The 24,122-nt window shown below is 43.0% G+C and overlaps 1 protein-coding gene across 3 annotated transcripts in view; it reads left to right on the top strand.

Moving 5' to 3' along the window:
* UNC13B (unc-13 homolog B) overlaps positions 1-12,765 on the top strand; it is a 209,416-nt gene extending 196,651 nt beyond the window's left edge. For 2 of the 3 annotated variants that reach the window (XM_040089892.2, XM_040089891.2), the window contains 5 exons: positions 1,711-1,791; positions 2,185-2,332; positions 8,297-8,389; positions 9,453-9,612; positions 10,786-12,765. In XM_040089892.2, coding sequence (XP_039945826.1) covers positions 1,711-1,791; positions 2,185-2,332; positions 8,297-8,389; positions 9,453-9,612; positions 10,786-11,071 — 768 coding nt within the window. In that variant the 3' untranslated portion in view covers positions 11,072-12,765. Of the gene's footprint in view, positions 1-1,710; positions 1,792-2,184; positions 2,333-5,713; positions 5,771-8,296; positions 8,390-9,452; positions 9,613-10,785 lie in introns of all 3 variants that reach the window. The other variant, XM_040089890.2, reaches the window with a different exon arrangement.
* Positions 12,766-24,122: the final 11,357 nt, after the last annotated feature.

Raw genomic sequence — 24,122 nt, 5'->3', positions numbered from 1 at the left:
TGTTGCTGTGCATTGACAGCATGGGCGCAGGTGGAGTAGCCTCTCAGTGGGTCTGAATGAGCTCTGTAGGCGTTTAAGAGAAAAATGTTGACCACCTGATTTCTGTGGCAGTTGGGGCAATCTGGCAGGCAGGCCTAGAAGGTAATTTTAACAGATGTGAAAGTAGCTCTGCCTTGGGAACACAGCTACGCTGACTAAACTGGCGTCTCCCATGAATGTGGCCTTGGGCTCTGGCTGATTTTGCACTTAATCCGACTGTCAGACAGAGAAAAGAACGCTTTACCCTCTGTGTACTGAAGCCTCTGTGTACTGAAGTGTGAAGCCACATTATCTTCAATTGAATTACCCCCAGTTCATGAAGAAGAAGGAGGAAGAGCTATTGCTCCCCTCGGGACAGCTTGTCATGGCAGAAGGCACAGTGCAGCTCACCAAGTACTGTGCCCCTGCACACAGTCCCCAGAGCAGGGACATCCTGTGTGGGGGAAGAGGCACATTGAGGCACATCTCTGCTACTCAAGAAAACAGGGTGTGAATTTGTCTGAAAAACTGACAACTTGAGAGGCATCTACTCTGCAGTTCAAGGCTTCACTGTGTAGAGTTGATAGCTGGAAGTCAGTGAGAAGTGTGGCACTTGATTTGTGGCTGCCCCTAGACTGCAGAGAGCCCTGTCTCCATCAGACAGGAGGTGGATTGCAGTGGATAATGAATGGGGACAGCATTAGGCAGTGGGAAGAATCAGCAAGCTCCAAGATAGCCAGCAGGTCTGTGAAACACACACACAATGCCACATACTACGTGTGCTTTACACAGAGGCAGTTTGGCAGATGTGTCTCCTGGAAAGTGTCTGGGGGGGGTAATGACATGTTTAAAGTAGGGATAAAGAGCCTTTGCCTGATTTGCATACATCTTTTTTATGAATGCTTTAGAACCCAACCTGAAGACAACTGGCCTGACCCTCCAGCTGCTCAGTTAGAATATGGGTGTGTGCAAAGCTTTGATTTCCTAAAATATGCTCTTTTCCCCTAAAACCTAGACTAAGCATCAGAGAGAAACAGCTTAGTGAAATGCCAAAGGATGGCACATCCTTGTAGTCAGCCAGGAGTCCAACAGGAATGTGCTTCCAATGCAGAAAAGGGAATTTTTTCCCAAGTGATTACTGGCTTTTTGCTGTTACATTTGATAGGTCTTAATGGGAGCAATATCTTGTTTTAGCAAACCTATTTTCTTTTGTTTTTCTTCTTTTACACAAATGACGGAATGAATTAGTGACATTTGTAGTTGGAAGAGTTTAAAAAATCCACAAACAACAGAATAACAACTTTGACTAATGCCTGGTTCTCAGAATTCCTTGATTTAGATGGTATTTGGAGTTTTGTTCTTTGCTGGCTTTTCTAGAATGACAGGGGTGGCATGCAGGCTTCTGTTTGGGTTTTCTTGAGAGACAAACTGTGATTTTAAATTGTCACTTACCTTTGTCCAGTTCTTTCCTTATCTATGTCTTCTGTGGCTGCTAGAGAGAAAATTAGTTTATTTCCAAGTTAAGCTGTAATAAATGACTCTGAGAGACTCCATTAAACGTTCCTTAACAGCTGAACTAATGCTGCTGCCCCACAGATACAACATGAATCCAGAAAAAGTGGTGATACTGGGGACTCCTTTTCCTTTAGCCTCTGACAGTACACTCATGTCAAATACAATGGTTGTTTGCAGGATCATATGGTGAGAGAAGAAACCAGGAGCCTTACTCCAAAGCAGTGTGCTGTTCTGGATCTGGCGCTGGATACAATCAAAGTAAGTGATTCCATTTCTGTCTTTGCTGTTTCCTAACTCCATCTCCAAATCCTCTTCGGGAGGCCAGTGCTTGTGCTAGTTCAGGAGATGCCAGGAATTTGTCCTTGCTGTCACAATGACTAAGGCTCTAAGTGAATACTGCCATGTTTGTGTATACCTGAAAAGGTTCAGGGAACTGGTGTGCTGGGAGTCAGCATGTTCATATTTAAGTGCTTTGGAAGAGGAATGCCATGAGTAGTTGGTATCAGCTGGTCTAAGAGTTGGGTTTCCAGTACAGAAGCTGTTTTGTGAATTTTTCCAGCTGTCTCCTATCCATACACACAACTGCACATACATATTGGTTGCTGGCTGCTATTCTTGCTCAGTACCTTTCCTGCTTCTTTTTACTCTTAGCAATATTTCCATGCTGGTGGGAATGGTCTGAAGAAAACCTTCTTGGAGAAGAGTCCAGACCTACAGTCACTTCGATATGCTCTCTCCCTCTACACTCAGACCACGGACACTCTCATCAAAACATTTGTCCAGTCTCAGACAGCTCAGGGTAAGACTCTTTTGTGTTGGCAGATTTCAGTGGAGCTCTTGGCTCTGCTCGTAACTTCTCTCCCTTGTACTACCAGTTTGTAGAATGCTTTTGGCAGTACCATTTCTGAAAGTGAGACCGTTCAGAGCTTTTGAAACTGGGAAAGAGGGAAAGGGGTTTGTCACTCCATGACTACATTTAGAAAGAGCAGAAATATGTGAAACATAAGGCCTGGGGTATTTGTGGTCTTTTTTTCCTCTGCAGTCCTCACTTAACAGTCACGTTTCATGAAATAATGTGGGTGGGTGGCTTAAGCGAAATTTGAAGTTACTCTGCTGAGGCTTGTGTGGTGGTGTGAGGCACCATTTCAGCAAGACACCATTGCAGAAACCAGTCAGGGCCTGTGTCACAGGCCAGCTGCTGGCACAGCCTGTGTGGCCCTGACTAAGGCTGAGTGACAGCAGTGTGATGAGTCACAGAGCTACAGCCTGCCTGTAAAGAGAGAAGTCTCTCAGGAGAGCAACAAATGCACTGTTTTGTCTGCAGCCGGTACAGGGTATGTGGGAGCTAGATGATTGCAGACCACCACAACATCATATTGAGCTGCTGGGCTGGGTCACCAAACTGTTTGGTGACTCTTAGAGAAGCTTTATGGCTTAGTGATGCTGTTCCATTGAATTCGGAGGGGTAAACAGTTAATTTCATTGCTTTCATGTGAACATCTCCATATTATTGTACAGAATAATTAGGTGTCTAGTCAAGGACCTTCACCTGCTGACTGTGAATGTCACTATTCTCAGTAAGAGAAGACAGATGCTACTAAGGTTTGGGTCTAAACAAAAACTGGTATTTTTGTGTTTTCAGACTGTTTAATTAAAAGCCTTGCATTAAGCTACTTCATCCCAGCAGCAGTCATACAACTCCATGGCATGTTCTTCTATAATCTTTTTGCATAGAATCCTTTTTCTTTCAATCCTTACAAGCCTAAGACAGCTGGCAACCCCACAGACTGTACTAATTCTGCCAGCATGTCATCGCATTGAGCCCCAGGATCAAGGGGAAAGCACTCCCTAGCTCACATATTTTCCCTTTTGTGCAAATGAGGCTGCTTGGTACGGGCATTCCCCTAGCAGTGTAGAGAGTTCCGAGATTTTGTGAGCAAAACAGAGTTTGTTTCTAAAGAGGAAAGTTTGGTTTCATTTTGGAGGGTTGAATCATCAGAAGAGGAGGCTCGAAGGGGACCTGAAACTACCTGAAAGGAGATTGTGAGGTGCAAGTTGGTCTTTTTTCCATGTCTCAAGTGAAAGGATGAGAGCAAATGGCCTGAAGTTGTGGCAGGGGAGGTTCAGGTCAGATATTAGAATTTATTTTTTCATTGAAAAGATGGCTAGACATTGGAATAAGTTGCCCGGGGGGTGGTGGCGAAGTGTACAATCTCTAGAAGTGTATAAGAGGTGTCTGAATGTGGCATTTGGGGACATAGTTTAGGGATGATTTTGGTGATGCTGGATTAACAGTTGGACTAGATGACCTTGCAGGTCTCTTCCTCCTGACTCCGTGATTCTGTGATGCCTGCCTATACTATAGCAGTATAGTCTAGTCTTCCGTGTGTTGAAACATACTTTATTAAAACACTGAAATTAAATAAATTATTTAATAAATTAAATAAAAAATCCGTACCTTTGAAAATATGGTCCTGTAGCTGTGTCCCAGCAGAGCAATGATGACATCCAGTGGCCGCACAGGTCAAAGACTGCTACATCCACTAGGGACTCCCGGAGCCTGGCTGTTGCCATGACTTTGTACACAAACCACATTTTAATGGGGAACTTGAGTGCACGCTTGAGTGCTTACAGTCTTTGTTGTTCTGTGCACATATTTCCCATTATATATCCAAGCTATGAATTAACTGAAGCTAGTTTTTATGTGGATATTGTTAAATTGTCATGTTGAGCTAAGATATAAGAAAGTGTGCAGCAGTCTCTACTACAGTCAAGAGTACTTAAAATTAGAGAAAGAAAAGTACTCCATTGAAGTCACAAAACTGACAAATTCAAAGCTGATATGAGAAAGCGCCTTCATACAATGCATTATTTGACTGTAGAACTTCACTGGGGGCAAGTGTTTGGCAGAAACACAAAGATAATGGAACATTATCATCTCTGAGAAGCAAGAATATACAGGGCTGCCACAAAAGTAGATGCATGAGTAATTATGTATTTTTTAAGAAGCTTAGAAAGAATGAAGCTCTGGCTTTAGGGCATCATATGCACAAGTTACAAAATCAGCAATTAAGTCTCAGAGCTGACTGATGACATTTCTTTGTGACTTACTCTAAGCCACTGTAGGGAACAAGTACTGGGCGTGCCAGGCCACTGGTCCAAATCAGTATCTTGTACATTAGTAGGCTTGAGAATTTTGGACCCTGTTTGTGGAATAAAAGATTGGAGCTATGCCACCTAATATCTGCAGAAGCAGTCCTGGGATATCTCTGAGAAAGGCATGACAAGTCAGTCATGAGATCAGTCTTTTCTCTGTGCTGACCAGTGACAGGACCTGAGGGAACAGCTTGTAGTTGTGTCAGGGGAGGTTTAGGTTGGGCAGCAGGAAAAGGTTCTTCCCCAGAGGGTGGTTGGGCACTGGAACGGGTTCCTCAGCTTGGTGACAGCACCAAGCCTGTCTGAGTTCAAGAAATGTTTGGACGATCCTCTCAGGTAGACGGTGTGATTCTTAGGATGGTCCTGGGCCAGGAGCTGGACTCAATGACCCCCTTGTGGGTCACTTTGAGCTCTGCATATTCTGTGATTCTATGACTCCTTGCCAGGATTGGGGCTAAAGAAGGATATTGCATGCTTCCCCTTCTCATTAACCACGGCTGGTACATGGGTTTAGAGGGCTGCACACAGGTTGGAGGGACAGAAGGGACAACACCACTATTTACAGCTGACATCTGCTTACTAGAGCTCTGACTGAGGTTTCCCTTTGCATAAGTGCCACTAGCTCATGGGAGGACATGGCTTCATGCATTATCATTTAAATGGTGCTTGCTTCTCTTACTTCTCTGCTCAGTGGTTTCACCTTCCAGTTTGTAAAATACCTACTGCTTTCATTTCATTACTGGATAGGTTTCTATGGCACTATGCTGCTAAATGTTTGCTCTGCAGATTTGGATTAGGCAGTAGTTTAGTTATGCCAGCATAAATTCTGTTCTGTTTTAACCCAGACTACACCTTACTTGCAAACAGCCTTGCTTTCCAAATTCTGGTGCAGAAAATCTAGGAGGATATTTTGTCTGTTGAAAGCTAGAATATTGTGTTTAAACGACATTGCTAATTGTGTTGTAATTCATACTCTTCTCTCTTTATCCTGCTTGCTTTCTTACCTTTTGAATTCATGTCTCAGTGCATGATGGGAAAGGTATAAGGTTTACTGCTAATGAGGACATTCTTCCTGATAAGGGTATGTTCAAGATTAATGTTGTTACCATAACAACATTATCCAGCTGCCTTGCTTTTGACGTCTTCTTGCCCATGCTCAGAAACCTTTTCCAGAGTCCTGTTCCCTGTAGTTCCCTTGTAGAAGTGAACTTCCACCGAATGCTTGTGTCCCACAGACTGAGCCACAGGTTGTGTGGTTTAGAAGTCTGTACCTTGCCTGAGAGCCTGTTCCCAAGCTTGAGATTTATTCATGGGGTGTGAAAGCTGTCTTGAAAATTGACTGGTTTGTGGGAGATGCTGCAGACTTGTTCCCCTACCCTTTTCTGCGGGGTGTGTGTTTGAAGTCCTGGGCTTGCATGTGTGTGATCTGCTGAGAAGGGCTACTGTAATACATGGGAATGTTGGATATGCACTCACGGTTATGGCCAAGCTTGAACCATCTGGCTTGAAGTGGGGTTATCTAGAGGCCTGGATGCCCAGGAGACCCCTAAATATTAAGTCTTGCAGTGTTTCATCTCTTAATTTATTTTTTGCTGCCCAAAGCCTTTTTATTATCTGAGGTGAAACACGTCTATAACCCATTGCACAAGCTCAGTTCTGCAGTTTCACCTTTCAGCATTGCAATACTGATGAGGCCTTCATGTCAAGAATTAAATCTGCTTGTCACTAAATGTATAAGTATGTGTATGCACACAGTTGTACATGCTCAGAATATTTTTTGCTGGCCATCCTCAGAGTAGTATTTTGTCTCTGAAAATTTCAGTTCAAAGAACAAGATTTTTATATGAAAAAACAAGAATGAAGGTAGGAAAAAAACTGTAATATGAGTTTTGTCTTCTTCAGAGGTAATGGGATGATTCTGCTCTCATTCTTCTGAGGCATCAGCATCTCCTTTTATAACCTACTAGTTACACTAAAGATCAATAAAGACTTGAATGTTTGGTGACTGATGTTTCTGTGGATGTGGCCGTTACATACTGTTGGTAATGCAGCCTGTTCCTGTGGAAAATGCCAACAGTGTAAGTAACAGACCCACACCATCAGATGGATCAGGTCAATAATTAAGCCTACCAATTTTAAAGCTCTATGCTTACATACAGAAAAAAAAGAGCAGTATTTGCCTTCTTAGCGGGGAGGAAACAGTACATTCAACATATTTGTACATTAACATATTTGTTACAGCCTAAAGATTGTTTAATCTACTCAGGTCAAGAATGAGAACCTAACCTGAGGTAGTAATTTGAGGTTCTGTTTTGGTTGCACAGATACTTTTACTGCTATATTAATGTGACTTTCACTGCCTACAGTTCTGTGGCATGTAATTTTCATCAGAGAATTGCACAGGTTGGCACTCAACCTCTTGGTTTTTAAATTAGTGTTTTTTGCTGCTTGCAGGCCATTTTTGTGAAAGCTGACTTGTTAGGTCAGTCTAATCAAAATGTTTGTGTAATGATATCCTTCAATCACCTTATCTAGAATTTCAAACAGACCAGTTTTTCACTTAGTAATGTATCTTACCCTCATATTTGACAAAATGACTGCTATTCGTAGGTACTCAATTACCCTCTAGGTATCTCAATTACAACAGCATTGCTAATTGTCACACTGAGGTCAGGCAGTTATCAAAGACAAAGTCAAATCAATCTCACTCTTTTATTGAAACTTGATTTTCATTCTGCAGAGCAGTCATTTTCTGTAATTTACATGACATCTTAATTTTATTACCCAGAAAAATGTCATTTCCACATATTACATGATGATAATTATGATTAAAAGTTAAAAAGTTGAAAAAAATTGTAATATATTAATTGTAAGGCTCATGAGATCTCCCTCTTTTATGAATATGTTATCTTTTCTTTCTGAAGCTACATCTTGTTTTCTCCCTGGCTAATTGATAAAGGGAAATAAATATGCAAATTGTGAGTCCTTCTCTCTCATCATTCTTGATGCACAGCAAAGAAAGGGTTCTCATCATCCTCCAAAGGGAAGCAGATGAACAGTCAGGATGACAACTTTTAGGTTATATACAACGTGCAGAAAGGTTCTTGGAGGGTGAGACTGCACTATGACTCTGTGCAAATCACTAATATCTATCTTCTTTTCCCTGTATTTCCTCTGTTGTGTGATGTCTTCTCCTCCTTTTTCTTTTGTGGTTGAGTATTTTTGTCCTCCCTTCTTCCCTGAGCAGACAGGAATGCCAATATCCACTGCTGGAATGCCTGCATGTATACACAGTAGTTTGGCAGGAACCTCTGAAAAATCCTTGCTCCCTGTGAAGGTCCACTGTTGAGCACTAGGTTTTTTTAATTCTTTAAAAATTTTCACTGGTGTTCTCAATAGGATGCAGTCTTTAGTGGAGTGGAAGAAGTGTTGGTGTTTATGTGTGTTGGGCATGTGAGCCTGATGTTATCTTGCACTACTGCATTCTTGCTGCTGATTGAACAGATGGCTCTGGGAGGTGTGCTGTGAAAACACCACATTGTCTTCCTGAGGCCATAAACAGTTGTGCCAATGACCAGTAATCCATGTGTCCATTTTCTTCCAACAGCCTCTGGTGTGGATGATCCCGTGGGAGAAGTGTCCATCCAGATTGATCTGTACACCCACCCAGGAACTGGGGAGCACAAGGTCACGGTGAAAGGTATGGCAAAGCACGTGCTGCTGCTCAGGCTTGCCAGGGCAAATCTCCAGCTGGCAGTCAGGATATTTCTGTGTCAGCTTGTGGGATCTCGGGCCAGAGTTGTTTTCTCTGTTTCACATCAGGACACGTAGGGAAACAGCAAATGATCTTGTCCAGCCAGTGACATGGCACTGCACAGCCAGGTTGTTTATTGGCAGTGATGTATGCAAGTAAACAAAAATTATATGATGGCTCTTGCAAGGCGCCACGGTTTAGTCTGTGCTGTGGAGAACGGGGCAGGCTGATCTTGCGAAACTGCTCAGTGTACACCCAGAGAACACAGAGCCAGTCGGAGTTCAGAAGCTTCTCTCCCCCATCCTGAAGGCCGCGCTGCTCCCTGAACAGCCACTCTGGAAATAACCAAGGCAGTGATTCATCCCAGGGTTCCTTTTCCTCCTTCATCTCCTTTGCTTGAATACAGCATACTTAACTACTTCAATTTCTTCTGAAGATTTATATAAACAGTTCTTCAGGCCTCTCTTCTGGTTAAATGTACACTGAAATGCAAAAGCTGATTTTTAGAGCTACTTCTCTGTTTCAGTTTGTTCCCTGCAGTGACCTGAGACAGAATGAGAATTAAAAGCTAGTAATTCTGGATCCTGGAACCACTGGCAGCTCATGGGCTTTGTTTGTCTTATCTGTGTTTTCCTTTTCAACAGAGACCTTAATAATTTGCCTCCAAAATGCAATTTTTTCTTATCCCTCACATAATGATGATGTAAGCATGGAACTGTCAGGGCAGCCTGCCCGGAGCTGCAGGAATGCCTGTTTTCTTGGGCTTATTTCTTGACGGTCTGTATGGCAGAAGTTACATACTGTCCCTAACATGAAAATCCTATCATAGAACTTGAACTAGATCAAAAAAGCATATCCTTGTATTTCAAAAAGTCCTGTCCATGTGTGTTGTGACTGTCGTGTTTTGAGTTAGAAACAAGAAATTCAAAGCAGGGCAGAGCTGAAGGATGTCCAGAGCAATGAGTACAAATGAGTATTTGCTGTAAACCTGGTTGTGACTCTTTTCCAGTTGTGGCAGCCAATGACCTGAAGTGGCAGACATCTGGCATGTTCCGTCCATTTGTTGAAATCACTATGATTGGGCCCCACCAGAGCGACAAGAAGAGGAAGTTCACAACCAAGTCAAAGAGCAACAACTGGGCTCCAAAATACAATGAAACCTTTCATTTGTAAGTGTGAAAAATATCCTGAGGATCTGGCATGGCAAGTGCAGATGTGGAGGGTGTGTTTCCAGATTCCAGTGTCCCCAGACAGCCTGCTCAGGGCCAAGAGGAATACATGAACCAGTAGCTTGGTCCTGTCTTTGGTGTCTTGGCAGAAAAGCTGGATTATGGAAGTTTTTGCTGCGGGTGGGACATGGAGATGTGTTCTATACCAGCAGTGTCCTTTGGCTGCCTTCTGAAATGCTCCGTGTGTTCTATGAACACGTTTCACTGTGCTCTGTCATTTTCATGAACTTGGTATTTCTTACTGGTAGAGTTGAGGTTAAAAGTTCATTTTTATTTGTTTCTTAATTGTAATATGTGTTTTTTCCCAACTTGACCAGTGGGACATGCTTTTGGAACTCGTTTCCAAGGATACAGCCCTTGGAATTGATAGCTAGTCGCACTCCTAAAATTGCCGTATTTCTCAAATTGAGTATTGATCTCTTCTTATTTCATTTTCTTTCATTATTACAAGACATATTTCTTCTTGGGAGGCTTAACAGAGGGACCTGCAGGCTTGAGCTCTCTCAGCTGTACATATAAGAATGAGATGAGAAGAACTGACCAATAAAAGGCTGTAAACACCTTGTGGAGAAGGGAGTGTTCATATAATTGTTCCATTCTCTGAGGAAAGGCAGGCTTCCTCTAAGTGAAGAAATTTTGTCCCCTTTATTCTTTTAATTTTAGAAACATCACAAAGATTGGGATTTATTTTTATTAGCTTTCACATTAATGGAAGGTCCTGAATATTTAATGGAGACTTGATCTAATTAAAATAGTAATTCTGAAATGACGCCACCCTTAGCTGAAATGTTTAAAGTCATCTGAGTTGAAAATCTATTAGCATGGCTTTAATGTTTCCCACTCCTCTCATTTCACAGTTTAACACACATACAAGTTCCAAAGACAGCTTGAAAGGGGTTGCGTGTTTTTTTTTCTTCTTCAGTAACCAGGTTTTCTTTATCTGCTATAAATCAGCAAAAATGCCCACATGCTGCAAGTTTTATTTCTCTCTTTCTGACCAGGGTTTTCTATAGAAAGGAGTTTTCTGTGACTTACCAGAGCCCTCCAGTCAGCTGCTGGCACCTTTGTTTTTGCACTCCAGACACTGTAAGTGAATTTGTGTGTGTTTTTCAGCATCCTGGGGAATGAAGATGGCCCTGATGCCTACGAGCTCCAAGTTTGTGTGAAGGATTACTGCTTTGCCCGGGAGGACCGGGTTCTGGGGATAGCAGTGATGCAGCTCAGAGACATAGCAGACAAAGGAAGCTGTGCTTGCTGGTGCCCCCTCGGGCGCAGGATTCACATGGATGAGACTGGACTCACAATCCTGAGGATTCTCTCTCAGAGAACCAATGATGAAGTTGCCAAGGAATTTGTGAAGCTGAAATCTGAGTCCCGCTCCACAGAGGAAGGCACCTGAGCTGAGCTGTGTAATGTTCCCTTTCCTCTTCTGCCTTGTGCCAATATGTGCAAGTGTTCAACAATTCTTTTATTAATTGCAAAAAGTTTTTTTCATGTTGTCTTTGTCAGCTCCGATAGCGCACCTGTGCTGTATAGGAAACAAATCCATCAATCTGATGTGAATTATTTATTTTTTAGTAGCTGGGTATGACACCGTAGAGAATGAGACAATCTCTTCTTATTTAACATGTAAATTCTGCTTTGTGTATATAAATTATTTTATATTGGAGGCTGGAATTGCTGGGTTTTGTTGATATGCAGCACTGTGATTTTATCCTCTGAATTTGGCAGGCATTAAAAAGGTTCTGCGTAATCACACTACGATGCAAACAACTGTGTGGAAATTGGGAGGAGGTGATTTGGGGGGCGTTTGACAAAGCACAGTTATCTCATTGAATTCACGTACTATGGAGCTGCCTGGGGATCTTCTGACACAGATTATGCCAACATGATATACAGACACCTCAACATCTGCTTAAAGGAGAGGCTGCATATGGCTCTGAAGATGCACACCAAATGGATGTATGTCCACAGATGTGCTGCTGTGAACATGGGCAAGACGAGGGCCACAAAGCCTGGAGTGGGGCCTGAGATCTCGTAGCCAAAAGCTGCAAAGGCAGCGCACCAGGAGCAGGCTGCAGTTGTAATTAGCTGGTGTGTCTCGGAGAATACAAATCCCCACGTGCTGTTGGAAGTTCCTGATAGCCATGGGGGTGCTATAAGCTGCTCAGCTCCGTAAGGCACGCTTGGGCTGCCATGACCGACACGGTCAGGAAGGGAACAGCATTAGAATCATAGAGGTAGAGCCATTACAAATCATATGGCTGCTATGTGCTTTTTCCACTTCAATATTATTTTGTTAGTGTTTGACAGAGGATTGGATAATTTAATATTGCAGGCTTTCTGTAGCATTTTATTACCCTGGAGTAGCTAAGGCCATTCCTCACTATGAACCCAGAAATGATGGCTTGCTTGGGAGAGAGGAACACAACCTCCCCTCTGCAAACCCTCAGTCTGGAGTGCTAGTCAAGGGGCAGCAAGTCCATTTGCTTCTGATCTTGGAGATGCGGTTGGCTGTGCTGTGGTTGATCCATGCTGATTGTCAATAATCTTATAATACCATCGACAGTACCATTGAAATATTTTTGCACTGTCTTAAGCATCCTGCTTTTGTTTTTTTAAAAAACAAAACAGTGTCCTGAGCAAAGTAATTGCAGGGAGGTCAGAATTTCTGACTGAAAATTTGTAAGCAGGAAGGTCTGGAGTTGGTGATTGCACTTGAGGCGTGTTTGTTGGAGGGTTTTTATTGGGGATATTTTTGCTTTTCCAGCTGCCCTTGTGCTCTGGAAAGTGCAGCTGGAACAAGCCAGTCCTTGCCCATAAAGTACTGTAATACTGTCAATAAATTCAAGGACTGCATATTGAATGACTTTTTTTTTCTTTATATTTTCTCTGACACTTGTGTAGCTGTATGATGTGACTCCTGTATTTCATGGGCCTGCTTGTAGAGTTCTGAGACAGCACATCTGCTTTTTTCTTGTTCATGGTGTGTTATAATGCTCTTCAAAACTCCACACTATTTGTCATGATTTTAAATCATTGTATGTGCCATTGTTATGAGAAGTGTTAGTATGGTCTTTAATAAACTCTTTTAGCAGCATTTGGACTTGTCTGTTGGAGTGTAACTGTGACTGGGTTTCCTCAACCATGGAGGGCAGAACCACTGCTGCATCTTTGGAAATTAATCAGATTTAGTATGTAGATTTCTTTAGTGCTTTAGATACCTAGAAAGGAGTGAGTCTGACAGTTCCCCCCCCTCCTCCATGGTGCCTCTGTATGGGACATCTTTCCCTGAAGTCCTTGGCTTCTGATAATACTCTGAGACATCACAGAAAAGCATAAAAAATAGCTTGCTTAATTTTTTTCTCCTGTCTGGCCTTTAAGTCAAATTTCCTTTGTACTCAGGGTACTCTCCTGAAGGTGCTGAATGGAAAGACTCAGACAAGGCAGTTGGATACTTTGCAGATAAGAAATGAAGAAAATTAATTATATACCAAACTTGATTCATAACTTTCAGCCTCTTATGAACATTAATACTCTGTAGATGGTATGCACAAGAGATGAAAGAATAAGCTTTTTTGATGTCAAGTAAAATACTCCCCCTCCTCATTTTTTGGGGGTTCTGCCAATTTCCAGCAGACGAGGTCAGATAACTTAGAGACTCATGATAACATGGGTCTCTGAATTTCTGTGATCTTAAATGCCATTTTTTCCTTGGTTAGCATATATGGTTCGCAACAGAGTCACTTTGGGAGGCAGTGCTGAAGAGCAAAGGAGTCAGGGAACATGGGATATTCTTTCAAGAAGTAAATCTTTAGGCACAAAGCGCAGGAGTAGGGCATCTCTATGTGCCAAAAGATGAGCCTGCAGGGAAGAAGATGCAGCCTGCATGAACAGAGAGCTTGAGCTGGAAGTTGGAGAAGAAAGGGAAGTTTCTGACCTGTGGAAGAAGGGGCAGCTTGGAAAGACAAGGAATTGTAATTGTGAGATTATGCAGGGAGAATATTGACAGGGCCAGAGCCCAACTAGAACTTAATCTGGCTATTGCCATAAAAAACAATTTCTATAAATACACCAACAAAAGAAGGGCTAAGGACAAGCTCCTTTCTATATTTGGTGTGATGGGAAACATAGCGACAAAGGGTAAGAAAGGCTGAGGTGCTTTACGCCTTCTTTGCCTCAGTCTGTAATAGTAACACCAGTTGTTGTCAGGGTACACAGCCCTGTGAGCTGGAAGACAGAGATGGGGAGCAGAATGAAGCCCCCATGACTGAAAGGGAAATGGTCAGTGACTTGCTGCACGCAGTTCTGTGGGCCGGATGGGACCCACGCAAGGGCACTGAGGGAGCTGGTGGAAGTGCTCACCAGACCACTTTCCATCATTTAGCAGCAGCCCTGGCTCACCAGAGAGGTTCCCGTTTGTCACAGGGATGTGTTGGAGGCAGGGAAGCAACACAGACACACAGCGGTCATGCAGCCGCAACCCGCTTCATTGAGACCCCTTCTCCTTATATAGCACGGAGGGCAGGTGCAGTCACTCCTGATTGGCTGTGCCAGCTGCCACCTGGCCAGCCAGCCAATAGCAGCCTGAATCCCCTCACAGCCTGGGCCCGCTCTCCAGCGGGCCTCACCGGTCGAGTTACATCATCCAGGTAATTATATAATCAATCACATTTCAGTCATAAAGTTGGAACTATTTATAACTGTGAGGCCTCCAGGCCAGCTGTAGGCCACAGATCCGAGCTGACTGGAGGCTGGCAAAAACTGTGCCAATCTACAAGCAGGGCCAAAAGAAGGATCCAGGGAACTACAGGCCTGGCAGCCTGACCTCAGTGCTGTGGAAAGTCATGGAGCAGATCATCCTGAGTGCCATCATGGACACATACAAGAAACCAGGGGATGTAGCCATGTGGCCTGGCCAGCATGGGTTTGTGAAAGGCAGGTCCTCCTTGACCCACCTGGCTTCCTTCTGTGACAAGGTGACCCATGTAGTGGATGAGGGAAAGGTTGGGAATGTGTCTACTTGGACTTCAGCAAAGCCTGTGACACTATTTCCCACAGAATATCCTGGAAAAAACTGGCTCATGGATGCACTGTTCACTGGGTGAAAACTGGCTGGATGGCCAAGCCCAGGGAGTTGGTGGCTGGTCACCAGAGGTGTCCCCCAGAGGTCAGTGTTGGGCCCAGTCCTGTTTATTGATGATGTGGATGAGGGAATCAGCCAGTTTGCAGGTGGCACCAAACTGGGTGGGAGTGCTGATCTGCTGGAGGGCAGGAAGGCTCTGCAGGGGGTTCTGGACAGGCTGGATGCATGGGCTGAGGCCAATTTTGTGAAGCTCAGCCAGGCCAAGTGCTGGGTCCCATCCCTGGGTCACAACAACCCCAGGCAGTGCCGCAGGCTGGGACAGAGTGGCTGGAAAGCTGCTGAGTGGGAAAGGACCTGGCGGGGCTGATCAACGGTGGCTGAACATGAGCTGGAATGTGCCCAGGTGGCCAAGAAGTCCAAGGACATCCTGAATCTATCAGCAATGGTGTGGCCCAGGACCAGAGCAGTGACTGTCCCTCTGTACTGGGCACTGGTGAGGCCACACCTCAAATCCTGGGTTCAGTTTTGAGACGCTTAGCTTATTAGGAAAGACACTGAGGTGCTGGAGTGTGTCCAGAGGGAGCAGTGGAGCTGGGGAAGGATCTGGTGTACAAGTCCTGTGAGATGTTTATCCAGTTGAGGGAGCTGGGGGTGTTTAGCGTGGAGAAAAGGAGGCTTGGTGAGGATCTTGTGCCTCTCTAAAATGACAATAAAAGAGGGGGTCAGTCTCTTCTCCAAGGTAACAAGTAGCAAGGGAATGAGATCAGGGAAGGTTTAGGTTGGATATTAAGAAAAAAAATTGTCACCGAAAGGGTTTTCAAGCACTGGAAAGGCTGTCCAGGGACATGACGTGAATATGAGTGAACATCCCAGGAGATATTTAAAAGATGTGTAGGTCTGGCCCTTGGGGACATGGTTCAATGGTGGAGTTGGCAATGTTGCGTTAATGGTTGGACTTCCTGATCTTAGAGGTATTTTCCAAGTAAAATAATTCTATAGTTCTACAATTCTTATGTGAGTAACGCAAAACTCAAGTACAACTCAAAGTCCTGGCTTTGTCATGGGTAAGTTGCTGAAGGTGATGGCATATCCTGCAAGGTGTGCAGTTTAAAGCATTACTAAAGCCCCAATTCAATAACTGGTCAGGTGGTTCACAGGTTTTTTACTCATCAGAATACGTGCTTATCATTGCTTCAGCAAGTGCTGCACTTGAGAGAGATGAACACACAGCAATTCTAGGGAAAAAAGTGCTGCCTAGAACCATGGAGAAGAGGCTGGGACAGGGTAAGAGGCTTTTAAAACAGAGCCCAGGACCCAAGTCTGCTGAAGGAATTGCTTATCCACTAGTCTAGCACTTCTCTTGCCACCCAAGCAAGATTTTTAGAGAGATTCTAAACCATAGCCTTAGTTTCCCCAGGCATTGCTTTTTAACATGTTTGCCTAAAATTGTTGGGCCATGTTGCTTCATTTCTTGGGTTTACAGTAATTGTGATGCTTTCCTTTCTGCCTGAAAAATCTTGCAGATCCGAGCTACAAACACTCAGGCTTCTGCTGCTGCCTATGGCAACAATACTGTGGTGTGCATATGAATGTCTTTACTCTGGGCATTCCACAAAGTAACAGCTGGATATAGGACATACACTGGAAGAATCATATATGTAATAATAAATAAATGAACAAATAGAATACTTATTTTATGAATATGGTAGTGTACCTGGGATGGAAATGGCTGCCTTGAGTTGGGAAAGACTGTTTCAAGAACACTGTGGCAAAGATGACAGGGAGTGGTAAGTGGCCTGCTGTCCCATCTAGGAACCATCTGCAGAAGGCAGTGACACCAGCTTACAGCAGCACAGGAGGGAGGTGACAGATGCATGCTGGAAGCAGGTGGGTGAATTCTGCTGATGTTGTCACAGCTCTTGTCCAGGAACTTTCTGTGAGGCTTGAGTGGTTTCATACCACAAACCTTGCCTCCAAGATGTGTTACTGTCCAGAGCAGTTGTCCAGAGAAGAGTGAGAACAAAGTAAACTTAATGGTGTTTCCTTCTGATGCTCTTTGTGCTGCTGGTGATTTTTAACTAGAGGGCTATTTCTGACTCCATGATTCCTCTCTAATAAGGCTAAACTATCTGTTTCCTATCTCTCTTTGTGGAGTTCCATGGATTTGCCATTTCTCCTAGAACATGACCAATCTTCTTTTATTTTGCACATGATTCCAACTAATTAATTTGACATCCTCTATTATTTTTTTCAAAGAGATACTAAAGCACTTGTCCTCCTGGCAATGGAGATAGTGTAGATCTCTGTCTTATCCCACCCTAGTCATTGCTCTTTGGGGTGGCAGTGTCCTGGTTTCTTCCCCCAAAACTTTTATAGTCTTTGTCCTCCTTTGGACCTTTTCCATTTAAGTGGATAATTTTTGAGCTGTGAGGACCAGGAATATTAGGACCAGAACAACATCCAGCATCCAAAATATGGACCAGCTTCCAGGAGGAAGCCTTTTGAGGATAAGAGTTTGCTCCTGATCTTAAGAGCAATTGTCAATAGTTCAAAAAACACTTCGGTTTTTTTGTCAGAGGATGCTGTTAGGCTGCTGGGAGGAGCAGACATGGCGCCAGACCTTCCCAGTAACACAGAGATCTTTTGTAGGATCCCAGAAGGGGAAGTTCAAGAGGTTGCTGCAACTTCGGAATTCAGCCTGAGAAAAAAAGAAGTCACCCTGATGAGAACTGGCTGAGATCTTCCGATAACCATTTCATTTCTATACTTCTAATATTTTAAAATATTAAATAATTTTGTAGGAAGAGAGAGGAAGAAAACAAGCCTGGTTTTTGGATTTCAGATACTTTTTGATCTTTGGGAAATCACCTTCAAAGCTGTGGCTAACTTGGGTCTGTGACATAATCAGAAAACTTTGCTGGAGGAGTGATGTATCTGGACTCAAAGGGATGATGTGTGCTTGTGTGCACATGGTGAGAATAAAAGGTCCAAATGGGAAAGGATGTTGTGTTTCTGGGTGTGTGATGGATGAGAGCAGAGACCCAAGGGCAGGAGTGGCCAGGGTGGTTTATCAGCCTTCCTGGAAGAGATTAGTAAGTTGATGGATGGAGATAAGAAGACTGGGAATGATAGCATAGACACTGAGAAGGCAGACAGCACTTGAAATGTAGGATTCAGTTTCTGGACAGCATCGGGGAGTGAGTAGGCAGTGGAGTGGCAGTGGATAGGTCAGGCTGTTTGTGGGATTTTCTCCAGACATGTCATCTTCCTCCTTTTCTGCTCTTATGCTCTCATTTCCTCCCTTCTAGAGAAATCTCTGGACGTGGGTCTGTGAACACTTGAATAGCCTAACAAGGCTGACAGTATTCCCTGGAGCTTGGTGGAGCATTAACTGTGGGTCTGAGCCCTTCCTGGGGGTTGTGGTATATAATCCCTCAGACTCCTCTTTTAAACTAGGGGTGTTGATGCTGGATTTTTTTAAAGTTCTCATTTCTCTGGTATTTTATGTTCTCGGTTGTTGCCGGAGATTATGTCCAATATAGAAATATTTGTTCTTGCACCAGTGTTTTCTATCATGGTAAAGTTTCCTGGTGTTTGCATAACGTTGTCATTTTCACTAAACTTTGTCCTGCTACACCAGACAAGCTCATAAGCAGTTCTCTCCATTTCCAGTCCCATGTGCATAACTTCTTTTTGTTTCTCTAATGTACAGCCTCTCTAGCATCATCTTCCCCTAGCTTTAAGAAGTACTTCTCATTATCAGTCTCTTCCTTTGCGGACTTCTAATATTTCTCTGCCGATTTCTATTAGGTCACACCACTGTCCTTTCATCAGGAATTCCCATCTCACATTGTATTCAATGGGGCTTTTTTGAGCTTTCAGATACATACCTAGAAATACAGTTTGCTCACCCACAATGTGTGGGACGATTCAGCTGGCTCAAATATGACACTGAATGCCTCTTAGTATCATGTATTTATTCCTGCAAGCAGCCACTGCTCCCACATCACCTTTGAAATATGGAGCCACTGTTCAGAGATGTACACTTTGAACAGGTTACAGTTGAGGAATCACTGATCAGAGCCAGGATTAAGCTGGTTCTGCACATTCTAGCTCTGCTAAATCCATGTTGCATCTCCTTTCTCTTTCCATCCTTCCTTTTACTGTTCTTCAAGACTTGTAAAGCCTTGAATACTGCTCAAATTGGCTGCAGAAGTCAGAAGTCACTTGGATATGGATATTTTGGACAAGAGCTCTGCCTTCACAGATGAATTGACCCTCTCTGCCTTCAGTTCCATGTGTTAGTATTACCAGAAGTGCAGCATGGAAGTGATCCTTTCCTGTGGATCAGGGGAATTTGAGCCCTCTGAACTTCTAGTGACCATAGCACAGTATATTCTATTTCCTTTTTTTCTGTTTCGTGCAGTTTCTTTCTCTGTGGGTGATGTCTGAGGCTAAATCCTTTTATGAGACTTTTTTCATCGGCCTATCCTTGTCCACCTTCTTCCTGACCAAGAGCATGTGACAGGAAGGACACCAGGTTCCCTTTGAAAACCTGTCCCTCAGTCACCACGACCACAAGAGGCTTTAGACTCAGCAGAGTCCCCAGGAACTGCCTCCCACCAAAACACCGAAGAAACCCTCCAGCATCACACTAGTAAGCTCAAAATATCGAGAAACCATGATGACTTATGAGGAGAGAGCAAACCAGAACCACAGCACTTCAACAACCTTTGCAAATTCGTCTCTCTTAAATCCGTCCAAATCAGAGAGGGCAAAAGAGCAGGCAGGTAAACTGTGTCTCTCTAATCCAGTCCCTGATGACATCTGTCAGTCTCACCTGGGGACCTTTATTATGACAATAGTGCATAACCCTGAGCAACAGCAAGTTTGTGAGATGTTTGAGCTGAATACTTTGCACATTTTGTGTGTTGCAAAAGACACTGAGAATCAGAGCAATTGTTCTCTGGGAAAGAAGAGCAATGTTTTTTGGCAGCCAGCAGGAGACTAGGAGAGATCTGTAAGTGTGACATTGATTATTTCCGTATAATATAAAATGCTATGAGACATACAATATGTGCATATTGAAAGTTCAATGAGTACCACATAAAATTTGGACCTCCAGGCACTCAGGATGTCCACTGGCCTTCAGTAGTCATCACAAACTTCTTCCAGTTCAGTAACTGTTTCACTTTGAGACAAAGACATTAGCTCCAAGTTCTGCCATGACAAAGTACATAGTGCTCACTACTCTCAATCTATGCACGTCAAAGAACCTTTGTATTTTCCTCTGTTTCCTTGTCAAGATTAACTCAGATGGACTTTAACCTGTTCTTAATTATCTTTATTTTGCTTTGTGAAGTCTTTTGTTGTTGTTTCAGAAATCAAAAACCCTTTACTTACCCTTACGTATCAACCACAGGTAACTATTCTCTGGACAATAGTGCTTTTATAAGTTACTCTTTCTAGTATTTTTGCTTCTTATTGGAATTAAATGCAGACTAACACTTCCTTTTATCATCTCTGTGACTGTGTAGTGACAAAACCTGTCAGCTGTCACATCTGGTAGTGCCATGATTAATAGAAGCTATTCACCAATTGCTGAGATGCTGTTTTCCAGTAATGACAACTGTCAGCTAAAAAGATTTTCATCTATTTTCCATAATTCTGATAATGTGAGAACACCAACCCTGTCAATGAACCCACAGGGAGGTGTGTCTGAATTAACTGAATTCTACAAAGAGAGAAGTGCTCTCACTGCCTGCTGGGAATCGTTTTTCTCTTTCCCCACCCTGACCTCCAACCTTGAGATGCTCTTTCTCAAGGCTCCCTCATGACCCACTGGTGTTCACCAAACTAAGGAACATAAGCCTTATCTGTCAGCATCTCCAGAAGCATAAAATACGATTTACAGTGATTTGCCTCCTTCCTAATCACAGTTAGAGGTCCAGACAGGCATATGGCTTTGGCAGCTGGAGGGGTGATGAAGTCAAAAAGCCTCCTTTAATTTAGGTTGCTGATAAACATGGTCAGTTTATCCTTCTCTGGAGCACAGCAGCTTGTCAGGCTTCAGGTCCTTATTTGGAATTATTTTCATGTGCCTGGAGTCAAGCCTAGGTCATCAGTTTCATCAAAGGAGGAAGTTTCTGAGTATGACCATCACAGATGCAATAAAAACACAATAGAAACCAAGGTTTTCTCTCACAGCTTGGCAGCAGCAATAGCTTATTCCCCTGTGTGTGTGTGTATTTGTGTGTGTGTGTAGTTTGAAGACATAAATATCCTCAGTGTTTCAGGAAAGTTCCTTCCTTGCTTTTGAAACATTTTCCAACAAACCCATGCAGCCTTTTACAAATACCCTTAATCCCCACATGCTAAAGATGTGAAATTTTGGAGGCATTTTCTTCCTTAGCTTTCTTCTCCCCACTGTAGCAAAAAAGCCATGAGCAGAAGTGGGAGACTGTGGCCAGTGCTGGATATGAAGCACTACTATATTACAGCTGATTCCTGCAAGCCACCATTTTCTGACAACCCCTGATAGCACTGCAGAGCAACCTTTGCACATTTTTCTGCAGAGGGGAGCTTGTGCTCCAGCCTTGACACTGGAAGCAGGAAAACCAGTATCTTGTTCTTTCAGCTGGAGCACAAATGAACTACATTCCTGCCATTATTCCCCAAATGAAGGAGGTCATGAAGGCTTCAGTCACCAAGTGAGTGCTGCACAATATTAAATCTGAAAGAGCCAAGTTATGGAAGAAATTAAAGCAAAATCTCTGTCAGAGGTAGTTTTGCCTCACAGATTTGTAGCCCCAGTGACTTTTTTTCTGTGGGGGAGTGCTCTTGAAAAAGGAAAAACATGAGTGTATCAACCCCAGTCTTACAAACCAATCCCCTCCCACTGAACCTCATATGTTCAAATGGTTCCTAAATTTCTGTGCTAGTAAAAACATGGATTCCCATAAGCCAGCATCAAACCACACTTCCCAGCAGCCATCTGATAATTGGAAAGATGTCACGTGGTGATCACCCTTCCCTAGTCAGACTTGGTCCCCAACACAATAAAAAGATATCTCTTTAAGCAATGTACAGACCTTAAATTTCATAGTCACAGTGATGCCAACAAATGCTTTTCCACTAAAAATAGCAATAAATATTATGGAGACTGATAGATTTTGCTTGGGATGTCTTTTTCCTCTCTGCCCTTTACTAGTCATTTACTGGCTTTATTTTGTATGTCACAACATTTTTTCTTGTAGAAAATACAAGATAGCCAGATATCACCAGTCAGCCAAGGTAAGTTGTACCTGTGTTCAATCTTTTGATTTTGACATCAGAATAGTCTGCAGGATTCTTCTGTGCCATCTGGACTAACAGTTGCAATCAGTAATTTTGCTGAAATTTCAAGATTTTTACCTAATATGTATCAGGTTTAAACTAAGAGGAAATAGGAACAAGAAGGTAATGTGGCTTGAGGATATCCACCTTTAGTTTTCCCTGCATGGTGTGGGATGGTGAAATGGGAAAAAAAGAAATGTGGTTTACCTCTTGTCATTGATACATCTCAGTCTCCAGTGCCTGTCTGGTGCCATCCTGGCGCCAAAGCAGTAACAGCTCACCCTTGGTAAGAGCTCACATCTGCCCTGGAGAGCACCACATTTACCAGAGAGTAAACCAAGAGCTAATGATGCTGCAGCCAATTTCGCCCATGCTGTGGGTTTGAGAACACTGACAGAGAAGTGGGACTTGGCAGAGAGCATTGCTAGCATGAGTTTTAATAAAGGCCATCAACTTCTATGAGAGAAGAGCCCACTACCCACCACTTCTCTAGAATATCATTTACCGCCCCACCATCTGCCCATCTCACTGCAGACTTCTCTTATATTCACCAAAGCAGGATGACCCATGCAAGATGTCCCATCCCTGGAGATGTTTAGGGCCTGCCCTAGTGTGTGACATCCCTTTCCCCAGCAGGGGAATTGGAATGAGATGACCTTTAAGGTCTCTCCCAACCCAAGCCATTCTGTGATTCTATGATTCTCTGTATAACATCCATAAAATTAGAGCAAGGGAAGGACCAGCAGGTCATTTTACCTCATCTACTGCACGGCCCAGGCCATAAGGCAGCACCAATGAGCTCTGTATTGAGCTCAGTGGCTTTGGATGCATTTGTCAGCTCTACCAGAAAAATATTCTTTATCTTGCTGCTAAAACTCTTAAGAAATGGAGATCAGCTCTTGGTGTTTTGCCCTGTTGGTTAATGGTGTGGGAGTTTTTAGTTTTCTAATTAATACTCATTTACTTAGTTTGAGACTTTGAGACACTTCTTTATTATGCACTTGTGATAGGTCAGGTGTTCAGAGCAAATACATGGGGGAGTTTGACTGGTGTTTTATCTGCAAGTTTACCAGGACAGCATTAGTTGCTAAAATGAATCCAAATGGACCCAATTGGTCCAGAACATAGAAAGAAATGCCATGAGATAACACACCATTTCCAGGCCATGTATTTTGGTACTTCAGAGGCCTCCTGGAAGCATCAGGCAGTATCCCACTCATCTCCATCTCAGTGAACAGCTGGTTAGAAATATGCTAAAATTAAATGCAGGTTTTCTTCTCCTACATTTCTTGTGAAGCACCAGAGTTGATCTTACACACTCCTCCATGGTTTATAGGCACTTCTAAGCTTCCCTTTTCTGAAACATTTGGTTGCTGCAGGTCATGGTTTAGGAATGGTATTCCACAATTTAGTAGTCCTGTTTAAGCAAAAAAACACACACATAAACAAACAAACATCCCCCCCCCAAAAAAAAACCAACAAAAAACAGGGAAAAAAAAAAAACAAATGAAGAAGCAAAAAACCCAAAAACAAACAAACAAGAAAACAAACAAAAAACCAACAAAAAACAGGAAAAAAAATGAAGAAGCAAAAAACCAACAAACAAACAAACCAAAAAACAAACAAAGGAAAAAACAAAACAAAACAAAAAAACAAAACAAAACAACAACAAAAAAAAAAACACCAACAAAAACACAAAAAAACCCCATCCCACAAAACAAAAATCCCACTACCACTCGCTTCCACTCCCTGTCCAGCTGAAAACACAAAACACAGAGAGATAACAATTTACTGGAAACAGCAATGACATAAGAAAATGAACAGTAACAGTGACAATAATAACAAAAGGTGTAAAAATATACGATTTACACAGAAAGCCCATAGCAAAGTCCCAACTGTGTCTTCCCCACCACCCAAGGCTACCTCCTGACTGGAGAGGAATATCCTTTTTCCTGGAAGTGAATTCGTTTTCATCACCCCTGGCAATGACATGAGGAGGTATTGAATTCCACAGTGTCTTGGCCATGCT

The sequence above is a fragment of the Hirundo rustica genome, chromosome Z (genome assembly GCF_015227805.2).
Source record: "Hirundo rustica isolate bHirRus1 chromosome Z, bHirRus1.pri.v3, whole genome shotgun sequence".
Taxonomy (NCBI): domain Eukaryota; kingdom Metazoa; phylum Chordata; class Aves; order Passeriformes; family Hirundinidae; genus Hirundo; species Hirundo rustica.
Note: the sequence above shows the minus strand (reverse complement) of the source record. Positions and strands in the feature narration are given on the sequence as shown.